The sequence below is a fragment of the Callospermophilus lateralis genome, chromosome 2 (genome assembly GCF_048772815.1).
Source record: "Callospermophilus lateralis isolate mCalLat2 chromosome 2, mCalLat2.hap1, whole genome shotgun sequence".
Lineage (NCBI taxonomy): Eukaryota > Metazoa > Chordata > Mammalia > Rodentia > Sciuridae > Callospermophilus > Callospermophilus lateralis.
Window position 1 is genome coordinate 7,746,226 of NC_135306.1, and position 24,983 is coordinate 7,771,208.

Here is a 24,983-nt window from a genome sequence, read left to right on the forward strand (position 1 = left end):
TGCATACAGTTCCTGGGCACATGATTTCTACGTTTCTCAGGGAAAGACTGAAATACACATTCACCTTTTCATCCAAGTTTTTAAAATCCTAAGGTTAAGGGCTTCCCATGGGCTGGTACCCTGCTCTGCGCTCTTCCTGCGCCTTGCACTGATTTCTACAGCAGTGGCTGGCCTGCGAGCCTCTGCGGCCATGGGGACGAGCCAAGTCTAAGCCCCTCCTTAACCAGAGGCAGATGTCTGCCCAGGGAACAAGACCCTCCTCAGCCCTGTCTCACAAACATCAGGTCACGCTATTAGGAAAACGAAGAGACTGGGTTAGAGAGAAACGGGGAAGGGAAGGTGGCCTGGCCAGGCCCGGTGGAGAGCGTGGGCTACAGGGAAATGCTGCAGACCACGGGGCCCAGGTGGTGCTGGGTCTGCTCTGGGCTCCACCTGCGAGGCCCAGCTAAGGAGGGGGACGCAGTAGCTGGGAGTGTGAAGGGGGTGGGTCTCACCAGGAGGGGGATGAGGGGGGCGGACGGGGGAGGTGCCCCAGGGAGGGGGTGCTTCTTTAGATTCGGTGACCAGAAGACCATGCTCCAGAGGCCTCTCCCTGCCCCTCTGGACATCTCCAAGGTCACAGAGTCTCCTGTCTTACACACTGTCTGGCTTAGGGGCCCTGGGCACCCCCATCACCTCTGCCCTCCTGCCCCAAGCCAGGGCTCACCTCCTGTAGGATCTGGCTGATGGCTTTGTTCTGATCCATCTGCTGCCATGACAGGATCTGCTGGAACCGCTCATCCATTTCGGCCATGCTGCCAGAAAGACAGCACATTTGTTAACTCTGAACAATTCCTGAGTACCTATTACGTGCACACACCTTGGAGGAGATGAGATACCATTCATTCACTGACCAATACCCATGGAGTCCCTGCTGGGGCCATGACCCTGGCTGGGCACACACAGTTTGTCCAAACTGCATGGTCCCAGAAGGAAGGTGCTGGAGCCAGGAGCTGGCAGAGAATCTCCCAGGTCCTCTCACCCCTCCAGTCATGCAGTCCCTTCCATGATGCCCCTGCAATGGACACCTGGGCTCTGCCCAACCACTCCTACAGGTAGAGAGCTTCCAACCTCCCAGCAGGCCACTCCACAGGGAAAGCATCCTTCCTGGACACCGCTGCCCTGGCCATCTGCTCTCAGCTCCCCGGAACATGGCTGGTGATTCTGGCACAAAACCTGCAACCGCACATACGCCCTGGCCTCCATGCAGTCTTGGTTTTGAGTTATTGATTAGACCCTGAAGTGGGGGACTGTATGCTCATCAAATCCTCTAACCAATCTGTGAGTAGCTACTAGGGATTTCTGATGAGAAATTTTGAGGAAGGGACCAAGACTCCTCAGGTAGGAATCTTGTACTCCCGAACCATGTCACACATCCAGAAAGGAGGGAGGTTCCTGCATCTGCAGGGACACAGGGATGGTTGGCACAGGCAAGGCCGGGGAGGGTGGTGAGTGAGTCAGGGCAGCAGGGGCTGTTGAGCACCCACTGAGCTCTTCTCACCCGGGCACCTCTGGAACCTTTGACAAGCCCACAGGGCTATGGTGAGCTTGGTGACCCAGACCCAGAGGGACCAGCAACACAGACAGCCCCATCACTCTCCCCCTCCAGCTCGTCCCACACCCGGCTTCATGAGCCCTAGGAGCTAGACGAGGCCAGCCCAGTCCAGAGCGCGTGCTGCCTGCTGCCAGCCTCCAGTCCTGGCCTGCCACCTGCTGGCTTGTTCCCTGCATTAGTCTCTTGGAACCTGAGCTTTGATTGTAAAATGGGACTAATAAAAATACAGTCCCTCACAGATAAGCTAATGCCATCAGTCATGGAGCCTCTGGCTTGGCACAGGGACAGTACATAAGAAATGGGTGTGACTGTTATTACTGCATCACCGCCCAACCCTGAATCATGGGGTCCAGCTATAAAAATCAGGAAGGCCGGTCACTACTGGACAGCATGGCCAAAGCTGGGGCAGCCCAGGGCAGGGGATCCGGTGCCCAGCTCTCTGATGAGTCCTGGGTCCTGCACCAGCTCCCCCAAGGCCCTGGCCTGGGAATGCTCTTCCTCCCCTTACCTGGAACAGGCCTGCTGGACCAGGCTCTGCCTCTGAGACTCGTAGGTCATCTGGATGAGCCGGTTCTTACAGCTCTCAGTCAGCATCTGCTGCATGGCGGCTGCGGACAGAGGGGTAAGGGGTGTGCTGAGGGAGGGTAGCTACCCTTGGGGACCCCGGTAGGAATGAAGCTGCATGAGGACAGGACTCGAGGCACCACCTACTTATGTGCCTGATAGTCACTATAAAAATTGTTTCTCAGAGGGCTGGGGGTGTAGCTCTGTGGTACAGCATTTGCCTAGCATGCCTGAGACGCCGGTCCATCCCCAGTACCCTCAAAAAAAGAAGTTTCTTTTTATTTATTTATTTTTGGCTGGGAATGGAACCCAGGACTGCTTAAACATTGAGTCCATCCTAGCCCTTTTATATTGTTACTTAGAGACAGGGTTTCAGTAAGTTGCTTAGGGCCTTACTAAGTTGCTGACGCTGGCTTTGAACTTGTGATCCTTCTGCCTCAGCCTCCCAAGGCAGAATTACAGGTGTGCACCACCATGCCCAACTTCTCTTTTTAACTATAAAACGAATACAAACCAGATATATGATGGTGTAGACTGGGAAGGGTGATAGGAGGATCATAAGTTCGAGACAAGCCTCAGCAATTTAGTGAGACCCTGTCTCAAAATAAAATGAAATTAAAAGGGCTGTTTGAAAAAAAAAGAGTAACCTGAGCTTGGAAGACAGACCAACCATAAAACACCAACACACACACACAAACCTTCTATAACCTTGTCACCAAGAAACACTACATTTTGATATGCATTCTTCCAGTAGATTTATTTGGAGGGCTACTGGGGTTAGAACTTAGGAGCACTTTACCACTGAGCTATACACCCAGTCCTTTTTATTTTTTATCTTGAGACAGGGCTTTGCTAAGTTACAGAGCCTGGTCTTGAACTTGTTTTTTTTTTTTTTTTTAGAATTTTTTAATATTTATTTTTTTTTAGTATTTGGCGGACACAACATCTTTGTCTGTATGTGGTGCTGAGGATCGAACCTGGGCCGCACGCATGCCAGGCGAGTGCGCTACCAGCCCCATGGTCTTGAACTTGTGATCCTCCTGCCTCAGCCTCCAGAGTTGCTGAGATGTCAGGTGTATGCTATCGTGGCTGGTGCCAATAGATTTTTAATGCATATTTTTGTATTTAAAAAAATTAAAATAGGAGGTTGAAACAGGAGAATTGCAAGTTCAAAGTCAGCCTCAGCAACTTAGCAGGCCCTAAGCAACTCAGTGAGACCCTGTCTCTAAATAGAACATAAAAAAGGCTGGGGATGTGGCTCAGTGGTTTGCCCTTAGGTTTAATCCCTGGTACCAGAATAATAAAATAAAATAGCCCTCTCCCTCTCTTTCTCCTCCCCCGGCCAACTCCCTTTCTCTCTGTGGGTGGAGGGGGAGAAATATAATAATTAAAAGCTGGGAAGCTGGGGCTGGGGCTCAGCAATAGCACACTTGCCTGGCATGTGAGGCACTGGGTTCGATTCTCAGCACCACATATAAATAAATAAAGAAAGGTCTATAACCAAGTTAAAAAAACATTAAAAAAAAAAATGCTGGGACTCAAGTGAAGAGGTATCTGTACAGTGGGCAACCCAGATGCTCACTGAGGGACAAATGTGCCAACAGTGTGGCCCGTGCATGCTGTGGGGTGTCATCCACCCTTAAAACAAAGATGACTCTGACAGCTGCTGCTGCGTGATGCGCCTCAAGGACCTCATGGTTAGTGCAAAGACACAAGAGGACAATACCGAAGGGTTGCACTGCACCAGTCCCCAGAGGAAGCAAATGGACGCCAGGAAATAGGGTGGGCATTTATGGGGGGCTGGAGGAGCGGGATGGGGAGTTAGTGCGAAATGGGACAGGTTTTCATTTGGGGAAGATGGAATCGTACTGGAGAGGCGCGGAGGAGAGAATGGGAACATCAATGCCACCTAACTGCGCATTTCAGTGATTAAAATGGCGAAGTTATGTGAAGAGCGTTTTACCATAATAGAATCGAAAGAGAATCACATTAAACACAGCACTTCTCATTTTTTTAATGAATATCTGCCTGTGTCAATTAGATGTGATGCTTATGACTGCAGAGGACTCCTGTACGTGGGTCACCAAAGTTTATTTAGGTAATTCTCTATTTGGATGCTTTTGTGCTTTTAAAAAAAATATTAAATGATCCTTCAATAAATATTCTTGCTCAAACATCTTTGTGAACAACTGATTATTTAATTATCCTCTAAGTAATCTTAGAAGTACAATCTTAAGGCATGAACAATATATTTGGGACTCCTGAAACCATGTGCCCTTGACTCAAGTGTTACCCTTCTAGAACTTTTTGCTATTTTTCTGCTGCTTCACTACTGAGTCACATCCCTAGACCTTCTGATTTTTAAAAAAAATTTTTTTTAGTTGTAGATGGACATGATACCTTTATTTAACTTATTTTTATGTGGTGCTGGGGATCGAACCCAGGGCTTCACACATGCAAGGTGAGTGCTCTACCACTGAGCCATAATCCCGGCCCCAACCTTCTGATATTTTGAGACGGGGTCTCCCTTTTGTTGCTGAGGGTGGCCAAATTGCCCAGGCTGGCCTCCAACTTGTAGTCCTCCTACTGTAGCCTCCAGGGTTGCTAGGATGACAGGTGAGTATCACTCTGCTGGGCCTTTTTGCTGTTTTTACTGAGTTTTTTTTTTTTAGTTATAAAAATAATAAGGGGTTGGGGCCTAACAGCATATGCAAGGCCCAGTATGGCATAAAATAAAACATGCTCATTTTTTAAAAAGTTAAGTAATAGGGAAGCTTGAATAGGAGAAAACGAAAGTCTCTAGACATGTTCCCATCCATGTGCAGTTAATTAGATGAAGATCCTTCTGGAAATTTCCCCACATTTTTGTTTTTACAAATGGTGGCTACGAGTGACCTTTAACACCAAGATGCTAATGACCCGACAGGTGGTGGGGGGACGACAGGCATGACATGGGCTTGCCTCAGAGTCCAGCCCACAGACAGCCTTGACCAAGTGTGCCCGGGAAGCCTACTTCCCGACAAAGGCTGCAGAGGCGAGGACACCCAATAGAATCAGTTCTTACTTTAACAAAGGACAGGCAACACCTCCTTGGCTGTCCTTAGCCCATGTCTACAAGTCCTCAGGGCCATGGTGGGGTCCCTTCATTAGCGTGTACCATGTGAAGCCCAGGACCATTCCTGAGAAATGATGGGAAGGGGCACAGCACCCAGGAACCCCAGAGGGGCCAGCCCAGTTCCCTGGCTCTCAAAAACAGGGAAGCCAGCCCTGTGAAAGGCTCATTTGGTCCAGGTGTGATCCCATCTGGCTCTCCTAATGACCCTATGAGATTGCCAGGTCATCAGCATTTTCCCATATTATAGATAAGAAAATTGAGGCTTAGAAAAGTTAGGGACCAGTAATGCCCCCAAGGTCACAGCTGGTATCCAAGCTGAGACTCTGAATCCAAGCCTAGCCTGGCCCCATAGCCCCATCTCCATGAGCTGGACTTGCCTGCCTTTCTTGAGGGCTGACACTCAGTGCTCTCCACACATGATTGCCAGAGAGGGCTGCCCATCCACTGGCCCAGGCGGCCAAATGCTCTTCTCTAGGGCCCTCACCTTCCCCATCTCAGAACTCACCGGCGATCTCACGTTGTCGCAGGTTCTCTGTCTCCTCCTGAGTTATGGACATCAACTGTTCCATTCTTATTCTAGGGGGAAAAAAGCCATCCATGCACTTGGCCAACAACTTTTCCAACAGGGAACCCCACCAGAAGAACACCACCTCCTCCAGGAAGCCTGCCCTGAAGAGCCAACCCAGATGAGCTCCCTGAATGCCCACATCACCACCTCCTCCTGTGGGGCCTGTTAACTCCAGCCCTGTAGCTAGAGCACCTGTGTAAAAGGGTGAACATCCCCTTAGAAAAATGGGCCAGTGCTTCACTACAAGTAACTAGCAAACATGGGAAGACGCTTAACATCACTGGCAAAGAAGGCCAGACCTATTCACCTGTCAGGTTGGTTGAGATTAAGAAAACCAGTAGTTGCTGCTGCGGGCAACGATGGTGGAGAAATGGGCACGTCTGTGCACTGCTCAGAGCACAAACTGGCTACATGTTTTGGAAGGTGTGCTGGCACCCATCTAAATGTCATTTGCATATTTCACTAAAAAGATGATCATATAAAGCTTGGTGCCACGGTGCCTGTCTATAATCCCAACTACTTGGAAGCCTGAGTAGGAGGATCACAAATTCAAGGCCAGCCTGGGTGATTTAGTGAGATCCTGTCTCAAAATAAAATAAAAGTTCTGGGACACTAGCTCAGTGATAGAGTGATTGCCTAGATCATGCAAAGCTCTGGGTTCAATCTCTAGAACAAAAGAAAAAAAAAGTCACATAAATACCTAAGGGTACACTGAGAGTCTGTTCACCATCATAATTTTTGAAATTATAAAAAACTGGAAGCAACTTAAAGGTTTGTGGGCAGAGGGCTAATTAAATAAATTATGATTTAATCACAAAATGGAACATTCTTCAGCAATTACAAATTACCAGATTTGACATGGAAATTCATCCATAATATAGCAAGTGAAAACGAACAAGGTGATATGCATGCACACATGCCTGCTGTGTTTTTTCATATGCCCAACTAGCAGGAGTGGCTTGGAAAAATCAATATCCTTTCCTGTTCCCTGCCGCTGGGACTTAGTCGCAAGGGCATGGATAGGTTGAGCAGCTCTGTCTGCTGTCCAGGGCCATAGACAGCTCAAGAGAAGGTGGCATCTGGTAGAGGGCTGTACTCTGGGCCCAGCCCCACCCAGAACCAGGGTTCTTGGTCAGTGTGGGCCAAATAGATGATGCCACTGGCCACAACACTGCTTGGCTTGGACCAGCCCAGCTCCCCAGCCCCACAGTTGAGGTTGGCAGCATGGGGGTGGCTACTGTAGCCCCAGGAAGCACCCTGCAGAAGGCCTTTCCAGGCAGTGGGGGCCTAGAAGTCTGGACTGACTGGGCGAGATAGGGCTCCTCCAAGGACAGCTCAGAGTCCTCGCTGCTATTGCAGGACCCGAGAGAACCAGGAGGGATCAGAATTGACATCTCAGGGAGGGGTGGAGGGTGGAGTTGGTCCTTCCTCTCTATCATCTTTTCTAACTACAAAAGTGGTGTGCCCCAATGCAGTCGACTCAGAAAACACAGAGAAGAAAATGAAGGCCACTACATGTAAGTCCCATGACTCAAAAACATTCAGTAGTAACCATGGGAATGGGTCCACATGCTTTCTGCACACAGATATGTGCAGAGTGTATTTTTTTTTTTTTTTTTTTTGGTCCTAGGAATTGAACCAAGAGGTGCTCTACCACATCCCCAGCCCTCTTTATTTTTTATTTTGAGACAAGGTCTTGCTAAGTTGCTTAGGACCATGCTAACTTGCTGAAGTGAGCCTTGAACTTGTGATCCTCCTTTCTCAGCCTCCCAGCTTACTAGGATTATAGGCATGTACAATCACTCTTGGTCAGAGTGTCTTTTTAAAATGATAACTGGTATATTCCTCTTTAAATACAGCCTCCCACTTTTCTACTAAGCAACATGACTGTTCTCCCTAGTGAAGAACACAATTGGCCCTCCATATACATGGGTTTCACATCTATGGATTCAATTTACTGTGGATCAACAATGTTTGAAAAAAACCTGCCTCTGTACTGAACAGGTACATATTTTTCCTTGTCATTATTTCCTAAATAATAGAGTATAAGAGCTATTTAAACAGCATTGACATTGTATTAGACATTGTAAGTTATCTAAATATAAAGTGTACAGGAGGAGGTGTGTAGGTTATATGCATATACTTTGCCATTTTACATAAGGGACTTTGAGCATCAGTGGGCTTTGGTATCTGCAGATGGTCCTGGAACCAATCCCCCTCAGATACAAAGGGACAAACGTATTTTATTTCTTTTTCTTTCCATAAATGTAGATTTGTTCTGTTTTTTTTTTTTTTTTTATAAACTGGAAATATTCATTATGTATCCATCCTGTTCATGTCTCTAAATTTTTTAAAGAACTTGAAAGTAGTGATGATTTATTTTTTGATCTAGTTATTTATTTTGACAGTATACTATGGATTGAACGCAGAGCTTTGCGCGTGTGAGGCAAGCACCCTACCACTGAGTCACATTTCCAGGCCTTTTTATTTTTTATTTTGAGCCCGGGTCTCACTAAATTGCCAAGGCTGGCCTTGGACTTGTGATCCTCCTGCCTCAGCCTCCCAATTGCTGGAATTGCAGGTGGGTCCTGCCATGGCAATTCTTTTTAATTTGATCCTAACAAGCTGAATCTCTTTATAGCTTTAAGAAAACTTTCTGGGACAATCTCCTGGAGATTCACAAAGACATTCCCTCCCCAGAGCTGCACTCCCTGGAAGGACGCTTACCTTTCGTTTTCCAGAGACTTTAAGATCTCCGCACTTTTCTTTTGCCTGTGAAGAAAACCAGAGTGGTCCCTGCAGTCACCAGCCCTTTCCCGCAGCGCTGCCCCACCTCACTGCACGGGCCATGCTAGGGGCCTCAGTGCCTGCCTCTGAGCCCTGCCACCTGGGAGCTCTGTGTCCAGGCCAGTAAAGCCACTCCAGGCCCCAGATGTCCTCACTTGTGAAAACAGGTGAAAAACTTCCTAGGCTGTTTGTAAAAAGTAAATGAGAAAATAAACATGAAGTGAGCTCCCAAAAAGCAGTCACTTTCTGGACTCAGGCGCTTGGTAACTGACAGGTGAGGGAGCACCAGGTGCAGCAGGATGAGGAAGAGGAAGCCCGGAGGGACAGGAAATGAGGTGAAAGCCTGCTTCTGAACTCTTCCTGCAATCTCCCCTCTAACTAGACATTCTCAAGCTTCTTGAAATCTCTACCTGTCCCCCTTCTCCCCAGCCCCACCGAGACCTGCTCTTAGGAGCTCCTACCTAGGACAGAATTTGTTCAGCTAAATCTCACTACAGGGTGAAGCCTTCAGGCAAAAGGTTACTTGGAACTCAAAATCCTGGAGCAGGCGAGATCTCAACTACCTTGCTAGAGCCACTTATTTTACAGAGGGGAAACCTGGGGCCAGCAGGGAAACACTTGCCATGGCCATAGGTCCAGTCAGTGTAAGTCCAATGACAAGGACTCAGACCTCGACATGTTTGGGTAAGGTTCCTTTTTCTGTGTGTTGATGGGGATTGAAGCCCCTAGCAGGAGCGCGTGGGTAGGAGTGCAGACCATGGGGAGGACTGGACCTCCATTCTTGGACCTCGAAGGGCATCCTGCACAGAAGGGCTCTGGGCTAGAGGCCAGGCCAGGACTGACCTCTGGTTCTCCTGCAGGAGTTTCTGGATGCGATTCGCGATGCTCTGCTCTGTCTGCTTTAGCTGCTCCTGCAGACGCTGCCGCTCTGCGTCCAGGTAGCGCTGGCGCTCACTCAGGCCCTGCTCCAGCCGAGACTGCTCCTGTGGGGCGGGAGGCAGAGGTCCTGAGTGAAGCCCTGATGTGCCATGGAGCGGCTCTGACTGGAGCTAGGAGACTGGGTTTCCTGCCCCACCGTGCCTGTCTACTCTGTGTGAACTTGGGGGGTCCCCTCTTGCTGGACCTTAGAATGCCCATTTGTGCCTGAGGAGGCCTGGGTGATGGGTCAGGGCCTTCTCTTTCAGGTACCAGGGGCAGATGTGAGAGCTTAATCGCCCTGCCCTCCCACCTCAGGGGGGCCTTGGCATGTGTCAGAAGGCCCCTGGCTGGGGACAACAGTTTGATGCCTGGGCTGCTCACACCTCCTTGACTGTCTGGAGGATCTCATCCTTCTGACAGCTGCTCTGCTGAAGCAACTGGGCATGCTCTCGCTGCCCGAGGTCCAGGCGCCGCTCGAACTCCAGCTTCTCCAGCATCTTCTGTTCCTGCAGAAGTAAAGATGCTGGTGACTGCCAGCATGGGCTCCGTGAGCACCAGGACACAGGAGCAGGGGCAGTGCTAAGTAGCATGGGTTGTAGGTCAGTGCTGAGCAACCCAGCTGTCCACTGGGGCCTGGTGGTCTAGAACCTGTCTGGCCTCCCACTCTGAGCTTCTGTTTCATCTATCAAGTGGATACTCTGCCACCACTGGAGGAGGCACGAGGACGCAGTGAGACAATGCACGTGAGAGGAGAGCACATCTTCAGCCTTGAATCAGAGCCAGGAATAAGGTCTTTCTTCAAATATCTCAGGAGTTGAGATTTTTAGTGAACAGATCAGAGAAGAGGAAAAGAGGCAACTTCTTACCTTCCTCTTCTCATAGTCAGAGAACCTGTTCTGGGGGAGAAGAGACAGAGGTCAGGAGAAGGGTATAGCTATGGTGTTCAACGGCACATGTACCAGAATCTCCCCGGTGGCCTGGCCTCATGTGGACCCTGGCCTACCCGACTGCTGCATCAGAATGGGTGGGGGGCTTCCCTGGAGGTGCCAAGACAGCTCTCGGCAGGCAACGCTGAGCAGGCCTGGTGCTCCAAAAGAAGACCATGAAACAAGGTACACACTTCCCCTGGCTGTGTGTGGCACCTAGAGCTCCTGTCTGGCCACCTAAGCACTTGCAAATGCAGAAGGAGCATGTACAGGTTCCTACAGGATCATTGAAGAGTGAAAACTAAACCACACCAGCGTCCACCAATAGGTGACCACATCAGTGAGCCCTGGAGCATGGATGTATATTGTAAATACCTTCTCAAAGTACAGATTAGCACAAGTTTCCTAGATGGTCATCTCTTCCCTTTCCAACTTTCATTGAACTGTCCGAAAAATATAAAATTGCATATGCATTTACATCAGCAGTGGAAACAGGGAAGGGTGGCATCTGGCAACCAGAAATTAACCAAAGCATCATTGGAAGCTGTGAAGCCAAACCCCGGCAGCTGTGCTCCCCTTCCCTGCAGCGCTGTCCTCCACCACAGCCAGCAGAGCAAACTGACTGTGAGCCTGGGCTGTGGAAGCCGATGGTGGAAACAGTTTCTGCTGCTCCAGGAGCAGGTGCCCCCAGGCTGCAGTGCAAGTCTTACTGAGCATCCTGCAGGGCCACCTGTCACTGGTGCTGGCCTATGTGCCCATCAGCCTCCTTTACTACACCTAGGGCATGGTGGGGGGCTTGTGGTATGTGGTCAGAAAGAATTTGTTGAAAGACAACAAGGAGCAATCCAGACATGATCCCATCTCAAGGACAGACAAGATGGTAGAAAAATTATTTATTCAGCGCGGTGTTAAATGCTGCCAAGGAAACGCACAGGGTGCTTTGAGAACACAGAACAGGACACTGACTTGGGCTGGTGCTTCTCAGAGGACTCAATAAACTGGTGAGTGGGGAGAATTCCAGACAGAGGGAACCACTTGCTCAAGGCCCTGATGGAGGGAGGAGTGTGGTTTGTTCAGGAAACACAGAGATCCCTGAGCAGCTGATGGTTGGTAAGCCCATCGCAGGCCTTGTAAAAAAAAAGGCTGGTCTGATTGGAGGGAAGCTCTAGTTTAATGGAGGAATCTGGGGGCTTCAGCTCTGATTATCCCCTCATCCTGGCAGCCCCAACACAGGCACATGGCAGTGAGCACCACCAGACAGACATGCCTTACCTGCCACTTGACCTCCTCCCTTGAGAACTGGTCTGGGGGCCCATCAGGACTGTCCCGGGAGTTCTCAGCTCCATCTTGCTCCAGAACTGGCAGCAGATACTGAGAAGGGGGATAATATTCCAGCCCCGACTCTGCAAGAGATGGGACACAAGCTGGCAGGGGGACCTGAAGTTGTCTGTTCCCAAATCCCTTGCTCCCCTCCTCTCTCCTTCCTCCCCTGCAGCCCACGCTGCCAGGCTCAGTCCAAACTGCTCTTGTTCTCCCTGGATGGGGCCCCCCTACCTTGTCCACTAGTCCTAGCCTCCAGGCCTGGGATGGGGCAAGTGCTTAGTGTCAGCTGAGTGAGTAAATGGGCAAGCCATCTGCCTCTCCATCCAAGTGAGAACAAGGTGGTAGAAAAGCCCAAGAGAAGCAGAGAAACCTGGGTCCAGAATCCAGCTTAACTAATAACTTCCTGTGTGTGCAAGATCTTGGGCAAGTCTCCTTCCTTCTCTGGCCCTCCTGTATAGATAGCTTCCTTCTGTAAATGTGAAAGGGGTCATACCCTATACTCATTTTCCATTGTATTGTTTGCCTTTTTCTTGCTGATTTCCAGGAACTCTTTACATATTACTGGTCTATAATATATATCACACCTATTCTGGTTGCAACACCTGGTCTTTTTAACTTGAATGCTGGTGTCCATCTGAGGCCAAAAAAATAGAAAAAATTGTTTTTATTTTTTATTTATTTATGTTGCAGTATTAGGGCTTGAACTCAGAGGAGTTCGACCACTGAGCTATACCTCCAGCCTTTTTTTATTACTTTTATTTGAGTCAGGGTCTTGCTAGACTCCTGGGGCTGGCCTTCACCTTGCAATTCTACTGCCTCAGCCTTCCAAGTTGCTGGGATTACAGGGCTGTGCCATTGTGCTCGGCTTGAGAAAAGCAAATTTCACATTTTGGTGTAATCAGAATTATCCCCTCCCTTGGAAGGACACAAATAGGTAGTTGACAAGAAATACCCAAATAAGCAGACATACAAATATTCAAATAACCAAGGAAGTGACATCAAAATAACAATGAGCTCTGCTGTTTATCCACCTGATTAGCAGGTTTTGCCTTTCCTTCCCTTCTTCCTTTCTCTTTCCTTCTTCCTCTCTTTCTTTCCTTCTTTCTTTGTGAGCTGGGGATGAAACCCAGGGCTCACCTGCCGGGCAAGGCCCTCACCACTGAGCTGTGCCCAGCCCAGGGTTCCCTGTACCCACAACTGTTCCAGAGTCACTCAAATATTAAAAAGACCATCCAATCCTACTGCTCTGCAATGGCACCTTCATCAGATGTCGGACAACCCATGCACAAGTCTCAGCTGTGCTCTGAAAGGCTCACAGTGACAGGGCCAACTGGGGACGTCCACCTTGGGAGCGTAGGCGTTCCAAGATTTAGCTCCTTCTGAGGCCCTGTCCTTCCACCAAGTCCAGCCCACCCCCCTCTCTCCCCTGGATGACCTCCATGGCCTCCTCACTGGTCCCCATTCATTCTTGCCCCCTCTAATCCCTTCTCACTGTAGCCTGAGTGATCTTTGTAAAAAGCAAATCTGACCTTGTGAAATCCAATCTCCTTTGGACACTGGACAGCCCCCTCCATCCCCCTCCCCACCTCTCCTCCCTGGGCTCCAGCGCTCCAGCCCCACAGGCCTCCTCACACCCACCCCTCGAGACACGCTCCTCCTTCTGCCAGGCCCCTCACCAGTCCCAACCTAACCCAGGGGCACCCCTGTGCTCCCTCCTAAGCTAGCCTGTGATCACAGACCCTGAGCTCCGAGCAGGCAGGGACAGTGACACCATCCCCCACCCAGGGGGCTGGCGCAGGGTGGCCGCTGGTGACAAATGGCCTGAATTTACCTTTGCAGAGGAACTGCTGAATGGCAGTGGTGCCGGCACCACACACCTCCGGTGGGGGGTGGATCATGGACGAAGCATCGAGACTCAGCGTCTGTAGACACAGGGGCCTGTCCTTACTGTGTGCCTCACCTACCACCCAACAGGAGTGGAAGCCACCTGCCCCCTCTGCCTAGGTGTGCCAGGAGCCCTTCCAACACCTGGGTGGTGCTGGCACACAGCAAGCTCTCTTGCTTTCTTAGGGACAAATACATAAGTGAGTGACCAAAAGGAACTTACAGGATGGGCAAGAATGCGATTCCAACTCTGTTAAAAATTATACTATACCTCCGACATTAGTATGGGATAGAAGCCATGGGTGGAGGGTCTGTCTCAAACTCAAAGTGTTTTCCTCTAACAGGGGGATTATGGGATACTACCTATGTGAAATCCTTTTTTTCATTGGTACCAGGGATTGAACCCAGAGGTGCTTAAGCACTGAGCCACATCCCCAGCCCTTTTTATTTTTTATTTTGAGTCAGGGTCTTGCTAGGTTGCTCAGGACCTCACTAAATTGCTGAGGTGGGCTTTGAACTTGCGATCCCTTGCCTCAGCCACTGGGATTATAGGCGTGTGCCACCATGCCTAGTTGTGAAATCTTTTAAATATTTATTATTTATATATATATATATTTTAACAATATATACATGACTTTTAAAATGAGAAGCTCCAAAGCTTCTTTTTAAAGGATTGGACCCACGGGGCCTTCCTCCCGGAGCTGCTTCTGCAGTGCTCCACCCTGAGCCGCACCCCAGGCCCAGAGAGCTCCCCACAGGTCTGAGGATATCCCTGGGGAACACAGACTCTGCGCTGTGTGGTCTACTGCGGTGGCTATTTAATCATAAATTAACTAAAGTTCAATGAAATCATTTAGTTCCTTGGGCACACTGGCTACACTGCACATGCTCGAGAGCCACCGGTGGCCTGCCTGATGAAACAGCACAGACACCGACATTCCCACCCTTGCAGAATGTTCTTGTGGACAGCACCGAGAACAACCTGTGCTCTCCTGCCCTGAGCACCCTGTGCTTTCCAAATCCAGCCACCAGGTAGGAGGACACCAGCTACCAAGGGGGGCCACTTCCTTTTGCACCCTCTGAGCTACCTGCACCCCCAACAGACAGTTTGGCTTGGGGGAGGTGACTGACTGACAGAATCAGGGGACTCTGGGATGCTCAGCATGACTGTCCTCACTCTGAGTGGATTGGTCACCCACACACAGAGCTGCATGAAGGTGAGGAACACAGGCATCAGGTTCAGGCAGCCTACGTTCCACCTTGCCATGGCTAACTGCGAGACTCCAGGGCAAGTCACACACACAGTGACTACCTCTGTACATGCCCCAGCTTCTTCATCTTCAAGGTGCCAAAACAGTATTTGCTTCAAAAAAATTCTGTGAGCCCTTTCCGGACTAGGCCGAGCTCCAGGCACCATCATGGGAGTCGACATACGCCACAACAAGGACTGAAAGGTTCGGCGCAAGGAGCCCAAGAGCCAGGACATCTACCTAAGGCTGTTGGTCAAGTTGTATCGTTTCTGGCTAGACGAACCAATTCTACCTTCAACCGAGTTGTACTGAAGAAGTAGTTCATGAGTCGCACCAATAGGCCACCTCTCTCCCTGCCCGGATGATCTGGAGAGATCATCTTGGCTTCCTGGCCGAGAAAACAAAACAGCTGTGGTCTTGGGGACCATAACAGATGACGTTCATGTTCAGGAGGTGCCCAAACTGAAGGTGTGCACACTGCGCGTGAGCAGCTGAGCCCGCAGCCGCATCCTTAAGGCTGGGGGCAAGATCTTCACCTTTGACCAACTGGCCCTGGACTCCCCCAAGGGCCATGGCACAGTCCTGCTCTCTGGTCCTCGCAAGGGCCGAGAGGTGTACAGGCATTTTGGCAAGGCTCCTGGGACCCCACACAGCCACACCAAACCCCATGTCCGCTCTAAGGGCAGGAAATTCGAGCGTGCCAGAGGCCGGAGGGCCAGCCGAGGCTACAAAAACTAACCCTGGATTTATTGTTAATAAAGAAGCTTTGAATTTGAAAAAAAAAAAAATTCTGTGAGGATTCAGAGCTAACATAGGTCAAGTGACTAGCTCTAGAAAGCTCCAGGTGAATGGAGCCATCTTGTCAGACCACGAGAGCTCACCTTTGGAGTGGGCTCCTTGAGTTGGTGTCTGTTGTGGGCTGAACTATGTCCCCCAACTCACATGTATGCCAGTTGAGGCCCCTACCCCTGTACCTCAGAATGTGGCTCTGGAGAAAGGCTGGACCCTGATCCAACATGACTAGAGGAAATTTGGATGCAGACAGGCACAGAAGGAAGGTGACATGAAGTCACGGGAAGGAGAGGCCCCCAGACAACCCAGGAGGAGAGGCTGAGGGGAAGCCAGCCCTGTCAACACTGATCTTGGGCTTGCAGCCTCTGGATGGGGAGAACACAGATTTCTCCATTTCAGCTCCCAGTCCATGGTTCTTTGTCATGCCAGCCTGAGCTGACTCACTCGGGGTCCCAGGAGGCCCCTCCCTTCCCCTGCCACCCAACATTCCAATGAGGTTTGGTTTCTGCCCAGCCATGCTTAGCCCAGACCCCAACCCACCCCTGCAGCCCCTGCCTTCCCTCCCAGCTTCCTGATGACCAGGGTCTCAGGTCCAGCAACTCCCGACCACTTGGCCCCTCCTCCCTTCCATATCCTGTGCTTCCCACCTCCTGCCTCTCCTGCCCTGCCCCCTCTACCAAATGCTCCTGTTGTCCACGTCTACATCATAAAATCTCATTCCTCTCCAAGGTCAAGTTTGAATGCCATGGATTTCCTAAAGTGTAGCTCCTCCAGGTTCAGTGTTCCCTCTTCTCTACTCTAGACTGCTTTCCTGCCTCCATGATGGTAGCAAAAGTCACATTGTTACAAATGCCCACATATCACTGGCTCTGTAAGCTCCTAAAGACCATGGCTGGGGGCCTCTGGGACCAGGCACCTTGTGACCAGAGCAGACCCTTGGGAATGGGGGCAGGCAGAATGGGGCATGCTGAGGGGACCCCAGGTGAAAATGGCTCCCCACTTACCTCCAGGGTTCGGACATGAGCCAGCATCTGTGGCAATCTCTGAATCTCGTTTTCACTGATGTCAAGAGTACGCAGGCTTCGAAGCTCCCCCACGGTGTCCGGCAGCTCCTTCAGCTTGTTGTCTAGAGAGACCCCAGTGGCAGAGCTCAGCACCCCAAAGTCCTGCCTGACACTGCAGGTCTCAGTGGGGGTAGGGATGGAGAGGTTCTGCCACCACTGACTAGCTCAGTGGACAACTAACTACCTCCCCAGGCCTCATCTGTGAGACAGGGACGAGGACACTATCTGGCCTTGCAGGAGTCCAGAGGGATTCAATGAGATGATGCCTGTGAGGTCCTGGGCCCAGTGCCTGTTCCATGGTTAGTGATCAACAGCTGGGGCACCATTATCTTCAATCAATGTCAGACACCACCGTTAGATAGGCTGAGGCTTCTGTGCAGAGTGCTGGGGAGGAAATGGAGGATCTGGGGTGGGGCAGGGCTGGAGCTAGACTGCATCAGAGTCTTGGCTCACTGTCACCTCACTGGGTGCTCTTGGGCACATCACTGTTCTCTGAGTGGCACTTTCCTCATCTGTAGGCTGCGGACAACTCTGCTGTCCTCTGACTCCTCAGGGACTGTCAGGAGACCACACTATTCAGTGGGTGTGACATGCCACTCAGAACCACTGTCATGGCGCCTCTATCACCCTCAGCCAGGCAGTCCTCTCTCTTCCCACCATTCCTCATTATACACACGAAGGACCAAGTCTCAGTGTAGCTGTCACTACTGTCTGACTCTGAGGAGTCACGGGAACCCTCCAGATACCTTATAGGGACACACAGACCTAGCAGGAGCCCAGTCCAGTTTAAGTGTCATCTTCATGTTCAGTGGCTCCAGGAAGAGCCCCCTGTGGATCCTGACTGGGCTGGCCCACAGCTGACCGAGGGTCACATGGACAAGCCTTCCTGGTCCCCTACCTTTCACATTCAGGGTCTGGAGCTGGATCAGGTTCCCAATGGAGCGTGGGAGATAAGTCAATTGATTCCTTTCCACATTTAATACCTAAGAAAGAGAAAGAAATAACATGAGAAGTCACACACACAGTGACTACCTCTGTCCCCTCACCCCTGCTTTAGGCCAGGTGTCCTCTGGGCACTGTAAACACCTGCCTTGACCTGCTTCTGCCTGTCCAGTGAGGAAGGTGTGGATTGTCACGATCCCAATAGAGAGATGAGAAAACCAAGCTCAGAGTGGTGAAGTCAGGTGCCCCAAAAGGAAAGGCCAAGACCAAAACCTGCTCCCAGCTGAGGCTCCATCATTTGTATTAACCAAAAATGCCCAAGCAGGGGGCAGGAAGGGGGGCTATCAGAGTCAGGCTGGGTGAGGCAGCACAGTGTTGAGGAAAGGGAACTGAGCCACAAACGGTGATGTGGTCGGCTGAGGTCTCAAGGCCAGAACTGGTGGTGCTGAGGTTGGAGCTGGGCTTAATGGATTTCCAAAGCCTGCTCCCTCCAGGATCCTGCAAGGCAAGGTCAGGAGGCCAACAGGATGCCACACTATGAAGTCATTAAAAATTATGCAATGGAAAGCTAAGTAGCCATTTAAAAGATCGTGGTAGATAAATATTTGATGAATCAAAGGAGGTCTGCATTTTATAGTCAGATACCCAAAAGTTAGAAGACAGGGAATGCATAATTCTACAAAAACATACATATTACAAAAAAAGTTGGGCTGGGGATGTAGCTCAAGCAGTAGCGCGCTTGCCTGGCATGTGTGTGGCCCGGGTTCGATCCTCAGCACCACATACAAACAAAGATGTTGTGTCTGCCGAAAACTAAAAAATAAATATTAAAGAAATTCTCTCTCTCTCTCTCTCTCTTAAAAAAAAAAAAAAAAAAAAGTCCCACTGGGCATGGTGGCACCTACAATCCCAACACCTCTTGCCTCAGCAAGAGGATTTCAAGTTCCAGGCTGGCTTGGCAACTTAGTAAGACCATGCCTCAAGGTAAAAAATAAAAAAGGCTGAGGATGTAGCTCAGTGGTGCAGCACCTCAGGTTCAACCTCCAATTAAAGAAAAAAAAAAAAGGAATGCAGGTCCCTTAAGATCCTATGCCAAGTACATACTGTGGATCAAAGTGGGGACAATCACTACTGCTCTGCCACATGTTCTCTATGTGACCTTGGGCAAGTTACAGACACAGTCATCTCTCTGGACCTCTGTTTTCTTTTATGTAAAATGCGATGACATCACCCACATGTTGGGGTGGTTCATTGAAACTGTTCCTTGGTGTTTTCCATGTGCCAGGCGGTGAGCTAGGCAAAGGGGCAGCATTCAGAGAAATCACATTCCACAGGTGAGGCCTGAATACATAATTATGATTATAGACTGCAATTATAGAGTGCCCTTGGGGAGATAAGTGGGGTGGGAACAGAGAGGACTGAGGGGATGCACTTAGGAGGCTGGGGAGGATTCAGGGACATTGGGCTAATCGGTGAAGGAAGGCCCCACGGACAGCCCCAGGAAGGACCACTTCAGCAGAAGAAGAGGTCCTGCTGGGGTGGGGACAGAGAATAGAGGGTATTAGGAGGTGATTTCAGCAAGCAAAGGGAGGAAGAGAAGGAGAGGAGACTAGGAGGACAGCTGGGTCCCCTAGCATGGGTCTTCTTTCTGCAGTGCTGGAGATGGAACCCAGAGCCTTGCACCTGCTAAGCAGGAGCTCTACCACTGAACTGCACTCCCAGCCTATTTGGGATCTTCTGGTGTGATAAAGAGAGATTTTCAGCCTCAGTGCAATGGAAGCCACTTCTTCCTCTGTAGAGCAGGGGCAACACTAACACTGGCAGGTAATGCCAGGGGCGGAGTTATCTCAGCACTGGCACAGAGTGAGTGCTCTATCAGTGCAGGGCTGCTACTGCCAAGGCAGCGGTGGGATGTGAGTTAAGAGTGTGCAGCCATTGCTCTTCAGATGTAGACTGTGCCTTTTTTTCTGAAAAGCTGTGGAAGCTCAAGATGAAGTCCCAAAAAGCAGGTGTCAAAAATAGCCACAGCCCAGACAGCAAGGGTGGCACCGGGACCAAGTGCAGCCTGTTTCTATTGGCAAGAGCACACCCAGAACATTCCACCATGGGAGGTGGTTTTCTGTTTCCCACAGTCTTACCTGCAGGGCTCCCAGCTGCCCTATGTCCTCAGGAAGGGCTGCCAGCTGATTATTGTGGAGATCCAGAACCTGAAGAGGAAGACACCTTTCAGACACCCACTGAGAAAGCCCCAGGATTCCAGGCTCAGAACAGCTAGATGACAGGGGCCACTCAAGCCTCTGGTGTTGCAGCCACCAGCACCCGACCCTCTCTCCCCCACTCAACATCCAGAAATCCCATCTCATTCCCTTTTTCAAATGATTATGCCATTTCCTTCTTTTATTTATCAAGTTTTTATTTTTACTGATAAGCCAAAAAATGTGATATAAAACAGTATGTGTATCTGTAGGCTAAAAAGTAAAAACATTCCATAGCATCAAAAATATTCCCACAGGAAAATATGCAATAAAATAGTGATAATGGTTCTCCAGAGTGCAAAACTGTATGTTTTCTCCCCTTTTCTTTCTTTATTTTTGTGGTGCTGGGGATTGAACCCTGGGCCTGGGTATGTTAAGCAAGCCCTCTACCACAAATGACATCCCTTGCTCCAACTTTTCTTGCTTAACTGCTATTTGCTAATTTTTTTAAGTACTGGGGATTGAACTCAGGAGCTCTCCTCCTTGGAACTGCATCCCCAGCCCTTTTTATTTCATTTTTGTTATTCTTTGTTTTCGTGGGGATTGAACCCAAGGTCTTGTGCATGGGAAGCAAGCACTCCACCCATTGAGCTATATCCCCAGCCCTTTATTTTATTTTTAAGAGAAGGTCTTGCTAAAGTGCCTAGGCTGGCCTTAAACTTGTGATCCTTCTGTCTGAATCTCTTGAGTTCATAGGATTACAGGCATGAGCCACTGTGCCTGGCCTACTAATTTTTTTTAATGATTAAAATGAACAAAAAAGGCAAAGAACAAATATATACCAGCACACACATGTGCAGATAAAATATACACATATAAACTACAAATAGAAATATTAAAATACATTTTAAATGTCTATAGCGCTCTCTCTCTCTCTCTTTTTTCTGTCCTGGGGATTGAACTTAGGGGCACACTACCACTGAGCTACATCCCAACCCCTTTTTACTTATTTTTAAAAAAATCTTTATTTCATTCATTTTTTTTATATGTGGGTGCTGAGAATCGAACCCAGTGCCTCACACATGCCAGGCAAGTGCTCTACCATTGAGCCACAACCCCAGCTCTCCCTTTTTACTTTTTATTTTGAGACAGGGGCTTACTAATTTGCCCAAACTGGTTTTGAACTTGCGATCTTCCTGCCTTAACCTCCTGAGTTGCTGGAATCACATTTAATGAGCAGGATTAAATGTTCTCTTTTTTTCTGAATACAAAATAATTCATCAATTGAGGAAGAAGCTGAGCAGTAAAGCACATGCTTGGCCTTGGGTTTAATCCCCATCACCATAAAACATACACACACACACACACAAAAACAACAACAACAACAACAAAAAACATGCTGGATCAAAACAAAAAAGAAGTGTAAAAACTATCCTCAGTCTGCCACCCAGAGTGGACCGTGAAGAACACTTGATATCTGAGATGCCAGTCTTTTCTCAGTGTGTACACTAACTCTCACAAGTTCACATTCATGCAGAACAATCCTGGGTGATATCTTGTATATGCTGTGATGACGCCCCAGCCCCTGTCCGGGAGGGGCCCAGAGTTAGGAGGGATTTTCACATGTTGATCATACAGTGCCTTGGATGTCCCTCCGTCTTATTTGAGGCCATCTGTTTCCACACTGTCTGCTAATTTACTTGCAACAAATCTAGGATTTAGTTTTTTACTTAGCATGTAAACCACCTAGTTTGGCTATCTTTGTCACTCTATCCCCTGGTCAGTGCATAGAAGTGCCCAGTAAAGCAGGCTGATCAAATCCCAGATTGACCATTTATTACATTAGGACCATCTGGAGCCAGAGGTGGTGGTGCATGCCTGTAATCCCAATGACTTAGGAGCCTGAGGCAAGAGGATTGCAAGTTCAAGAACAGCCTCAGCAACTTAGCAAGACCCTGTCTCAAAATAAAATAAAAAGGGCTGGGGATGTAGCTCAGTGGTTGAGTGCCCCTCGGGGTTCAATCCCCAGTACCACCAAAACAACAATAGCAACAAAAATATATGGCATAACCTTTAACAGAAATCCAACTGCTACCTGGAACACGATATAGAGTCTATGACACTGGAGGGGGCCCCAGTACCTTGATGGTTGCGAGGCTCAGGAGGCTGCAGGATTTGGGAAGCAGGGAAGTGAGGTGGTTCGTGTGCACAATCAACACCTGTGAAGCAAAGAGTGGAGGCAAGAAAGTCAGGCAAGAAAGAGCAGCAGGGGAAAGCCAAAGGCAAGTGGAGTGTGGCACAAGATGCCCAGCAGCCCTGCTGTCCCCTAGGTATCTCTACTTGCCCAGACATGCAATGGGGATGCTGTTAGTGTCATGGGACTTCTGAATGTGGAATCATATGGCGTTAAGATCTGGAATTTAGAGGTCTAATTCTGAGAAGGGATCAGCTGTCCTGATTTTAACCTTTCTCAGCTTCAGTGTCTTACTGGAAAACAGAGAATAATAAAGTACTTTCCTCAGAGGGCTGCTGTGATAATAAAAAGTCCTCAGCCCAGCATGGGCCTGTCATATGTTGCTATTTGTGTCAGGCGTTGACTGCTGTTGAATACTTCCAGGGACAAGGAGCTCATGACGCTCTTGGGAGGGAACACTTTTTACTTAGTTCATTTAGATACGTCACTTAGAGATGTGCCCCCTGCACCCAAATTTGCTAAAGCTGCACTGCACTTCTGAAAAATCATTCATTCCCCTCCTAAACTTCCTTGTATGGCCAGAGCAAAATGGGTGCAGTTTCTGTTGTTATTATCACTGGGGTTAATAAGTGTTTAGTATGTGACAGGAATTATATCCCTCTACCTACTATTCCTTCAATTCTCACAATATCTCTGGGAGAGTAGAACTATGAATACCCTCATTTCACAGATGAAGAAGTTGAGATGTAAGAATTTAAGGAAGTTACAAAAGTCATAGAGCTAGTGAAGGTAGAGCCACGAGACCCCCAGGGCTATCCAACCCCGAAGCCTGCTGTCCTAACTGTGACCCCTGCTGCAGACCAACAGGGTGAGAGCCTGAGAGAAGGTATCTTCTGCACCTGTCTGGGTGAGGAAGATAGCACCTAAAATCCCACATGCTTTCAGACAAGCAAACATGTAGTAAGCAATTCTCTGAAAATAAAGAATCAGCTCACCTTCTTCTGAAGAACTTTGCATGTTGCAAAAGCCCCAAATGGGATCTAAGACAAGATAAAGAAGAGTAAGAGCCTCCCCTCTTGCCAAGTTTTCATTTGTTCTCTGTAGGGCAATGACTTGAAGGAGAGGCAGGCAGAGGGGAGCAAGACAAAATCTGCTGAGAAGAGCAGTCCACCAGGGGAGGGCTGGGGAAAAAGAATGCTGGGGACGAGGTCAGTCCTGCCCAGTCAGTGGGCAGGAGGGGCCTTGTCCTATCTTGCCCATCCAGTTCCCATCAGGAACCCTGTCTTTTTTGAAGAATCCTGACTTTTCCAACACTTGAGGACTCTGTGGGTACATTTTCTAACTAGAGTTCTTGACTGTTATGTCCAAAGGATCATCTCAATTCTTTTGGACAAGAATGTAATCTAAGGAAAGATCTCTTGACTAGTACTTCTGTTTTTGTTTGTTTGTTTGTTTTGTTTTTGTTTTTAAGCCCTCTTCCAAATCTGTCTTTCCTGGGGAACATGCAATAAAAGAACACAGGATAAATCAAATCCACATCCCTTACACTACCCTCAGTTTACCTCTGAGAGCTCACATTTAGAGATGTCAAGAATGTCATCTGCCCCAGCTTCTTTGGCCTAAGAAAAAAAATAATTTTTAAAAGAATTTTTTAAAAAGCATGCAAACAAAACACTCTTATGGAGTGGACAAATCAGGCAAAGAAACATAGAATTAAGGAGCTGCAAGGGACACAGCACAGTTTGGTTCCACCAGTCCATCCTGTGTGTGATCTCTGCTTCCCTGGAGTTCGAGGTCCAGCAGGGAAGAGAAGTCAACAAGGAATGAGTATGCTCAGTCCAAGGGGAAGTGCAGGGGTTGGTAGGGAAGATGGGAGGCGGCTTGGGGCAGGCAGAGCCCTATTCCACTGGGCAGAGGAGGAGCTGAGAAGGAGTTGGAGAAAACCCACTTTCCCTCACCAGGCACATCTGGTACTCTAGGCGTTTCCTCGCTTCCTCGCTGGGTTTCCGCTTCCGGAAGAAGAGTGGCATCTTTCCTTTTTCCCAGGGAAATCTTTAGGACACTGGTCGTAGAAGACAAATCAGGGCCTGGGGAATTCATTACAGCCCCTGACTCTCAGGACAGGCGGCATAGTAACAGAGCTTGCAGTTGGCTGCTGGACTGTCAGCTCTAGGCAGGCAGGGCTGGTCTCCCTTAGTCATCAGTACTCTGAGCCTACACAGTACAGCTCAGTATTTTGGATGAAAAAATAAGGAGCAGGATGGGGTAAAAAGAGCACAAAGGCAGGCCAGGTCACCTGGGTTCAGGCCTACGTTTGCCACTGACCCACTGTGAGATGTTGGTCCTTCTCCATTCTGGATGCCCTCTCCCCTCTGCCTTAGGGGAGTTTCCTCAGGTTCCTCTAGGCCTCAGAGTAGCATCACCAACACCCAACTAAATCAGCCATGACTTGGGGAGCTCAACTACATCATAACCAAAGAGATCTGTGAGTTAAGTAAAAGTTAAAAAGCAATCCTCAGAGCTGGGCATGGTGGCACACACCTGTATTCCCAGCAACTCAGGAGTCTGAGGTAGGAGAATTGCAAGTTTGAGGCCAGCTTGGACAACTCAGCAAGACTCTGTCTCAAAATAAAAACTAAAAAGCAAGGACTGGGAATGTATCTCAGTGGTAGAGATTGAACCTCTAGGGTTCAATCCTCTCAGTAACAAAAAGTTAAAAAAAAAAAAAAAACCCAAAAAGAAAAAAAATCCAACAATCCTCATGCACCTTACCACCTTCATGGTTGTGACAGTTGTTCTATTTGATTCTTATCCCAGCACTGTTTATGGTGTGGAAACCAATGCTCACTAAGTGCAGTGATCTGGTT

The 24,983-nt window shown here is 49.0% G+C and overlaps 1 protein-coding gene and 1 pseudogene across 4 annotated transcripts in view; one reads left to right on the plus strand and one right to left on the minus strand.

Annotated features, from left to right (window-relative positions):
• The window catches only part of Lrsam1 (leucine rich repeat and sterile alpha motif containing 1), a 36,806-nt gene that overhangs the window by 10,420 nt on the left and 1,403 nt on the right, over positions 1–24,983 (minus strand). For 2 of the 4 annotated variants that reach the window (XM_076845432.2, XM_076845433.2), the window contains 16 exons: positions 24,075–24,203; positions 23,679–23,735; positions 23,112–23,156; positions 22,064–22,141; positions 19,866–19,934; positions 17,684–17,768; positions 16,726–16,847; positions 13,627–13,717; positions 11,745–11,875; positions 10,413–10,442; positions 9,930–10,052; positions 9,472–9,611; positions 8,569–8,613; positions 5,779–5,849; positions 2,103–2,202; positions 707–794 (listed from right to left, as the gene is read on the minus strand). In XM_076845432.2, the coding sequence (XP_076701547.1) occupies positions 707–794; positions 2,103–2,202; positions 5,779–5,849; positions 8,569–8,613; positions 9,472–9,611; positions 9,930–10,052; positions 10,413–10,442; positions 11,745–11,875; positions 13,627–13,717; positions 16,726–16,847; positions 17,684–17,768; positions 19,866–19,934; positions 22,064–22,141; positions 23,112–23,156; positions 23,679–23,735; positions 24,075–24,146 (1,347 nt within the window). In that variant the 5' untranslated portion in view covers positions 24,147–24,203. Of the gene's footprint in view, positions 1–706; positions 795–2,102; positions 2,203–5,778; positions 5,850–8,568; positions 8,614–9,471; positions 9,612–9,929; positions 10,053–10,412; positions 10,443–11,744; positions 11,876–13,626; positions 13,718–16,725; positions 16,848–17,683; positions 17,769–19,865; positions 19,935–22,063; positions 22,142–23,111; positions 23,157–23,678; positions 23,736–24,074; positions 24,204–24,983 lie in introns of those variants that run through there. The other 2 variants (XM_076845434.2, XM_076845435.2) reach the window with 2 other exon arrangements.
• On the plus strand, positions 15,098–15,667 carry LOC143390693 (large ribosomal subunit protein eL18 pseudogene; annotated as a pseudogene).